Source organism: Orbicella faveolata, unplaced genomic scaffold, assembly GCF_042242905.1.
Source record: "Orbicella faveolata isolate gen_17 unplaced genomic scaffold, um_ofav_v1 contig_25, whole genome shotgun sequence".
Lineage (NCBI taxonomy): Eukaryota > Metazoa > Cnidaria > Anthozoa > Scleractinia > Merulinidae > Orbicella > Orbicella faveolata.
This window is the reverse complement of record NW_028301553.1, coordinates 23,572,064-23,580,000: the sequence shown is the minus strand read 5'-3', so window position 1 is coordinate 23,580,000 and position 7,937 is coordinate 23,572,064. Positions and strand designations below refer to the sequence as shown.

The 7,937-nt window shown below is 39.9% G+C and overlaps 1 protein-coding gene across 2 annotated transcripts in view; it reads right to left on the bottom strand.

Annotated features, from left to right (window-relative positions):
- The window catches only part of LOC110041532 (tyrosine kinase receptor Cad96Ca-like), a 31,772-nt gene that overhangs the window by 1,989 nt on the left and 21,846 nt on the right, over positions 1-7,937 (bottom strand). For both annotated transcript variants that reach the window (XM_089294326.1, XM_089294325.1), the window contains 8 exons: positions 6,984-7,320; positions 6,501-6,611; positions 6,011-6,201; positions 5,117-5,239; positions 2,198-2,268; positions 1,583-1,623; positions 765-861; positions 212-311 (listed from right to left, as the gene is read on the bottom strand). In XM_089294326.1, the coding sequence (XP_089150452.1) occupies positions 212-311; positions 765-861; positions 1,583-1,623; positions 2,198-2,268; positions 5,117-5,239; positions 6,011-6,201; positions 6,501-6,611; positions 6,984-7,320 (1,071 nt within the window). The remainder of the gene's footprint in view (positions 1-211; positions 312-764; positions 862-1,582; positions 1,624-2,197; positions 2,269-5,116; positions 5,240-6,010; positions 6,202-6,500; positions 6,612-6,983; positions 7,321-7,937) is intronic.

Here is a 7,937-nt window from a genome sequence, read left to right as displayed (position 1 = left end):
AAAGAAAATTGTCGGTGAAAAGAACTATTACCAGGTCTTACTATGAGCTCTGATCAATCCTTTCAATTGGTTTCTTAAGCGTGTTGTAAACAACAAACGCAAACGGCAGCCGTCTGGGCTGGTTCACTATAACTCCTGATAAACATCCCTAGTGCTGTTATACAACTGAAATTGATTTTGACAATTGAAAATCAACCCCACATAATTTTACCTGGTGTTGCTTTTCCATTTCTTTGACTTCATTCCTCAATTCAGTAAATATTGGTCTTTCATCTGGGTTTTCTTGCCAGCATTTCGTCATTATTCCATATCTAAAATTGAATAAATTAACAAGTCATGATGTTACATTCGTTAGGGGGCGTGGTGACCTAATGCTGATTATTAGTGGTCTTTGTTCGAGCCATGGCTACGGCCCTTAAGGTTTTTTGTATTGTTGACATTTTGGACCGGGGAAAAAAAAATTCCGGGTAGATAAACCTAAATGGATTAGCATCTGTTTCAGGCGAACGGGGAAGAGGCAAAGAGAGAAGGAGGCGGGGGGCGGTGGTGCTGATGCCTTAGTTAGGCTTCCTGGTGAACTAGAAAATTCAGGATAATAATTTCTTGATACTAGTATTCATTTAGCATCTCATGTCATTTCGTCTCCTCGCCGGTAGGCGCCTAAGGACTAATTCTATTACAAGGTAGAACTCAAGCAGCTACTGCAACTAATTTCACGTTCAACAATAATGTTGACATAAAAGGTAAAAATAAGAGCTGGTTACAATTTTTCATCCACGTGTTGTGGCTTCGACATTCTGTGTCCTTGCTGTAGCCAGTGTACAATTTTTCTGCCATCCATCCGTGGATATGGTGAGCCACCTGGAAGGGAACATTTTATAGAAGACATCAAGACCCCGATTCCTTCCAAAATAAACACAATCTCAAAATTGTAACTATTTCTGCAGCAGTTTAGGTAAAATGGTTGGTATTATAATTAAAAAAAATCATTAAGTATCTTCTCCTAATGAGAGGCCATTCGAGGAAAACAAAGCAAACATTAGAAACGAATATTGAACACAGGATATAACAAATTGTGAATGCTATTTGAGAGGAAGCCGACCAGTTGGGTATCTTACAAACCTGGTCGAAGAGTTGACCTCGGGTCTGGTAAAGAAACTCCAGCTAGGGTTAGACAGGAACTTGAACCCGGACGCTCTAGCTTCCAAGCGTAAAAGCCCAACGGAGCTACTCCGCCAAACTGACTGTAACCCCCTTTATTACATATATTTCCGCGCCTTTCAACAACACGCGAACTTCAAACCCTAACTAACGATAGTGTTTTTGGCTGCCGTAAATCATAATTACGACGACCACTGACGAACTTTGGAAAAAAAAAAGAAACAAAATATGGATCGAAATCTACCACTCCCAACCCACAGATGTGACTTTTGAAAACATTGAAGTTAGCTTCTGTGTCCTGAAAGGGCCGCTAAGATGATTGTTGATAGCGAAGCACGTGACCGTTGATTGAGCAGATGTCGCGTGTTATGGAAAGGCGCAGTAAGGAAACTACGAAGGTGCAAGCCGTTACCTAGCTTACCTATCGTGAAAATCTCGTAAAGGAGAACTCCATAACTCCACCTGTTAGAGAAATAAGTGTTTAAATAATAGTTATGACATGGTGAAAATAAACCTTGTTACTTAAAAATAATAGCATTGGAAGTTCTTCGGCTTGTTTCCTGGATGCTATTATACTACTACCCTTTTAAGGGATGACGTTACAAATAGTGGTATGATTTTGCGAGTTTTGCATATGTAGGACAAGATTTGGAAGAACTTTCTCTTGCCTTAGGCAAAAAAATGCTGAAGTCTTTGACGAATTCACCACTACCAGTCTGGCCCTAGTTGTTCTAAGGCCGGATAACGCTATCCACAGGATAAGTCGCCATCCAGCGGATAAGTGTTAACAAAACAAAGCACGCTATCCGCTGAATAGTGATTTATCCGCTGGATAGTGTTATCCACCTTTCAGACAACCGGAGACATGTCCAATCGGTTGACATTAACTGATGCAGTGTATCTTTTCTGTCTTATCATGGATGAGCAGGAGAAGTTGTTATTATAAGTCAAGTAAAGTAATATGGTCATCCTGGAGTAAGCCATTGTATGAAAAACATTTACATGTTTAACGTTGAATCACGGTATATGCACTCACACATCGCTTTTTGTTGAATATGTCCCATAAAGCAGTGCTTCCATCGCAGTCCACTTAACAGGGAGACGCCCCTGGAGAAAGAACAGATCTTTTTAGTTGACAAAGCAGACGAGAAGGTGTGGTTTGATATATGAGTTTGTAGTTACCCTATTATTCGGTATAATTATAGCGGAGCTCCGACGGTCCGAAGGGCCGCCAAGCGGAGCCCCATACTCATATAGGAAAGAAAAGGAAACCCATGAGTTGATTTTCTCATGGTTATCATGGCTAGCGGTATTGCTCGTGGGCGCGTACGCACGACGGCGACGGCGACGGCGACAGACAGGGCGCTTATACGTGGGGTGGTGAAACGAGCGGGTCCGAGCAAAAAGGTGTGATGCAGTAGACCGGGGTCTACTAAGACGAGCAGATTCCGCTTACTTGCACTCGAACTTAGATTTCTAAAGAAATTCCACGAGACTGCCTTCTATATGAATTGGCAACTTCTTTTGGTGCATTTTTTGTTCTGAGACAATGGGAAAAGGTGAGTTTTTCAGGGTTGAAAACAGGACTTCAAATTTCGCGCTGTGAATTAGTAAGATCTGCTCGCGCTAGTTGTACGCGTAAGCTTTTGACTAGGAATAAAGTTTATGCAAGAAAACTCTCTACTCTGGTATCGAGTTATTTCTCAGAACAATGTTTAATCATAACCAAAATCTGTTTCGATAGGTTCTTATTGTTTCTGCTCGTTTTACGAGTTTGCAGAAGCTTTTGAATGGAAAATAGATCTGACGCGTACAACTAGCAAATTTGCATAGTGCAGCGCGTGCACTTTGAAGTCCGAGTTGGTGTTTTCAACTGTCAATATAAAATCTTGACAAAGATTATTTTCGTCATCTTTTGTGCTGAGATGCTGCAACAATTATCGCCAACGCTATAAGGCTGCTAACGTCACGTGTGTTTCTTCAAAATAGTGAAATTTTATAATGCGAAAATGAAAGGGACATGGAGTTTTGAGAACTCAAACAATAAAATCGAAATTGAATCGTTATTCGGGTTGGTGGATGAAAGCGCTACCTTAACTGTGCTGATTGTTTCTGTCGTCTTCCCATATTTTAAGCTAAACTTTTCATGTGTTCTCAAACATTCATCAGTCTTAAACATATTTAAAGCCAGAGATATTGTTTGAGTTCGATGTACGTTTTTGCACGAAAGAGTGGAATTGAAGTCCAATTTGTCATGTTTATAGCTACAAAACACGCATCGGCGGGCGCTCTTTTTCTGTCTTTTTCATCGACAACCAGCGATTTATTGGATTTTCACCCAAACAAAACTGAGCAGTATTTACAGACGGAAGGTTTTGTGCCTTGATGAAACATGGCGTGTTGCTTTCAACTCAGGCGAAACTCAAACTCGCAAAATTTTATTACTTTTCGGTCTCTATGGCAAAATCCAAGCAAGCGTGTGGCCAGGGTAGGGAAACTTTGAAGTTCTGAAACGCTGCTATATCCAAATATGTCCAGCTGGTTTTTTAATACGTTGTTTTAAAGCTATCTATCTTCTACATATGTAAATTTTAGAGTGGAGTAATGTGGAGTACTCGTAAAAGAAGAAGCGGGTCACGGCTTGGTCATGATAAGCAGGGCATACCTGCATTCGACACTGTCTCACTTCACTCAAATTTGAGCAGCCCACGACGAAACTACTTAAGCATCATTGCAACAGACATAAACGTATTGACTTTTGGGTCTAAAGCATCAAAAAGGCTTTCGAAAATACACCACTGGTGGCTCAAAAATAAAGAAGGAAAAGTTGATTTCCGGTTCGTCGAGAGGAAATTTTTGGCAGCCATTAATCTCACCGGAAGCGCGGAAGAAGCGCTCGTGCCAGTCCTTCTCCGCATCACACGTTGGACCAAGAGCGGACTGCCCGTTTCATTGCCTGGCCTTTTTCCGCCCTGGCGACGACGAGGAAGTCGCGCAACATGGCGGCCATATTCCAAATAATAGGTTGACAGAGATATGCAGCCTTGGTTTACCGTGTACTTCTTTGATATCGGACATCTGAGTTATGATCAATTGACACCTGTCAAAAGAGGGTATCCGCAGGGTGTCAGTATCACGTGACCATATCGCAGGTTCATCGAGGTCGAGTGTTTTTCAAAGTTGACCGCTGACCAAGTGCAAGTTTTTGATTGGATCGCGGGCTCATCCCAAGTTAACTTGTTGAAAACAAGGCAGGATTGTCCGGAAGCCGGGTAACACTAACCCAGGATTAAAAGTTAGCCGAATTATAACTTTTTCTTCCATACAAATGTTTTTTGCTGCTTTGTTTGGTATATATAGTGATCATTAAAACTCAAAACAGAAGGCCAAACAATATGCAGAAAACCTCAACGCAAAGTTACAAAACTCAAATTAAAATTCTACCTTTTCCTGGGTTAGCTTAATTTGGCTGTGAATAACCCGGCTCAGGAGCTACGCTTTTAGGCTGGCCTAAATCTATATATTAAAATTTTGCAAGCCACCGGAATAGTCCCTGTGATTAGTCTCGTAAAGAGTTTACACGAGGGAACATGTGGCAGGGACTGGTCCCTTGTAGTGTGTACATGAGGACGCTGATTGCAAAGGAACACCTAGCTCAAAATCTTGGGAGAAAGGTATTGTTTTTCACTCTTTTGCTCTCCAAGAGCAAACCTGAGATATATATACCAGGGCAATAAAAAAAAATGTAAAATTAACCACCGTAGATACTTAATGAAGCTGACATTTCGAGCGTTAAACCATCATCAGAGCAAAGCGGACTTTGAAAAACTATTAAAATAAATACTGATCTGCGGTTGGATCATTTTCATTTTGTGTCAGAGACTTGTCTCCTGAACAGTTCACATGAAGGGTTTTGAAGAGACAAGTCTCTGGGACTCTTCATCTTGTCTCTTGCCTTTGATTTTCGTTCGTAAACGTTGTCCTCTTGAACATCTCTGGCCATTCCAAAGTCTGTCACTTTACATGTTTCTTTTTCACCAACCAACACGTTACGAGCTGCCAGGTCTCGGTGGATAATCTGAAACAGAAGGGTACTGGTTATATTTCGATACGTGGGAGACAAAACAAATAAATCAAATATCGCGAGTCACTAGCATTCAAACATTTTGACGTGAATTAAAATCCATGTACGTGTTTATTTAATCGACAAGTTATATTCCGATAAAAAAAAAAGAAAACGTTATAAGGTTTTGAGCGAACTGCCTTCGTTAATCTTCTAACATCAAATGATGTAAAAAAAAGAGAAAGAAATCGATCTCATCCGCACGAACTACTGATCAGTGACAGTACAAAATTGGATACAAAATGGAACTTTTTTCACCCAAAAAACATTCCCGCTATGGGAAGACGGTAACTTCAGTGTAACTTCAGTTCAACTCCCATTAAACGGCCACCCTCGGGGAAATGGCCGCTTAGAGGGGGCTGGCTGTTTAATAGAGGTAAAAGCAATAGAAAAACCCTCAGCGGGACTATGATTACTGGCCGCCTAATAGAGGCGGCCGTTCAATAGGTGGTCGCTTAATGGGGGCTCGACTGTACAGGTCATGTGAAGAAAAACTGGCTATCGTCCTTACAGTTCTTTTTGGGCAAATATTCACACTTTAGTCAATACCTTTTACGAAAAATTCACAAGCCGATTTAAGTTTCCTTACATAACAACGCTACAACGTCGCAGGATGACATAGTGGAAACCGTTAGAGTGAGACGCTTCCAGCAATAACGTGCAAATCCGCAATAGACCAATAAGGGCGCAAAACATAAAGGTCAAATAAATGAATACATTACATACTCGTTTGGATGACAAATAAGACATTCCATCAGCGATTTGCCAAGCAAACTTCATCAGCCGTCGTGACGTCAGACTTGTTTTTGGTTTGATATCCGGGTCTTTGTAATAAGTGTCATTCAGTCCACGGCTCTTTCGCAGGTATCCCAGCAGGTCTCCAAATGGAACATATTCTATAAGCACCAACAACGGCTCTGAGAAGAAAGCGAGAGAGAAGAAAAGAGACATTGGTGATGTTAAACAATAATAGGGATTGTGTCTGGACAAAGATATATATATATATATATAGCCAAAACAGTGGTCAAATTGATTTTCACTGGCGCAATGAAACTGTAATGAAGAATTATTCTATTTTGAAGTGATTGTAAGTGCAATGCATTCATAAATTCATTAGTTGACTCAACAACAAGAAAGGTAAGGGTATTGAATAGAGTCAAGAGAGATTTCAAAACACTGAGCAGCGTTTCTTTAAGGGTTTTATCCCAAAGTTTACCAGATTCAGTGACGCATCCTAGGAGCTTGATGACATGAGGATGAGACTTGAGCTGTTTCATAATTTCAAGTTCTGATAACAAGTCTCTCTTGTCTGTCTCGGGCGCATTCTCTGCAACATAATCCCAAATGAGATTCTTAAAACTCAATAATTATAATTTATACATTGATGAGGAGCAGCTACTAACTTGAATATGACCAAATTTTCTGGGGAAAGAAACCCCTTTGCATCAACAACAATCCAGAACAACTTTTTTACTTTAATCGATTTGGAAAACAAAGCTCAAAGTAATTGACATCAATACGAAATCAATAACATCATGATATCACACCAGCCATGTTGCTGTGACGGAATACTAGCACCAAATCATTAGCATAATGCGTATTTTAAAGTCTGTCTAGACTCTAAGCTAGAAATGCACGATTAGGAAAGTCCGTAACATATTCTGCACTCTTTTATCAATATTTTAAAAGCATTTCACACCTTTTAACTTTTTAATAGCCACTTGTGTCTTCCCGGGCCGTCCTCGAAGATCTATTGCTGTTCCCTTGGCAACCTGACCAAACGCACCTTTACCAATTATATTCTCTAGAGTCACGTGTTGTCTAGGAACCTCCCAGGAGCGAGTCGATGGATTAAGAGATGCGTAATGGGTGCTTTGTGTAGTGTTTGATGAAACATTATTCCCCGAATCTTCTGATACGTTTTGTATTTGAGAAGCCTGATTTTGTGACCTTTTTTGGCTTTGAAGGGAAACTCCAGAACTTTGAATCCTGGCGGGATCTTCGTCCGGTCGAATGTCATCCATTTCAACTTGAGTCTAATGCGCGAGAAAGTATTAAAACAGCTGTCGTTTAAAATTACTTTTCTTAAAAACGAGATGTACGTTGAGCTGAGTCAACAGCAAAAAATCCAATTCAGACCAGAGGACCCTTCCAACTTTGAACGCTCAAAACTTTAAAAGCACTAAAGTAATGGACTTAGATGGACTTGCCAACTTAGAAAAAATGTATCACATTTTATTGGTCAAGGACCTTGATGTTTCCATGGCAATAGTATTCTCCTTTAAAAACTCGCCTAGTCTTAGCCATTTCAAGAAGTTAATTAGGGAAAACAAAAACTTTCTAGGAGCCATAAGTTTTGCGAAAGCCTCCTGTAGCATTTCTTTTAGCTCAATAGACTTTTCATATTTTTAGATATTCACGTATTACAACTGTAGAGGCTAATTTTCTTGTTTGATTTATGTAAGAAATTCTCATATTATATCAGTAAGTAATTAATTTATTTTACATGTAGTTAGTGCAGGTCCAAATCAGTACTTAAGCCTTGCCGATTTTGTAACCTGCTTAAATAGACTATGTATGTATGTATCTGTATTATCCTATTTTGAATTTTTCTGTCATACTTAAATTTATTAACTAAACCTTCCTGATATTC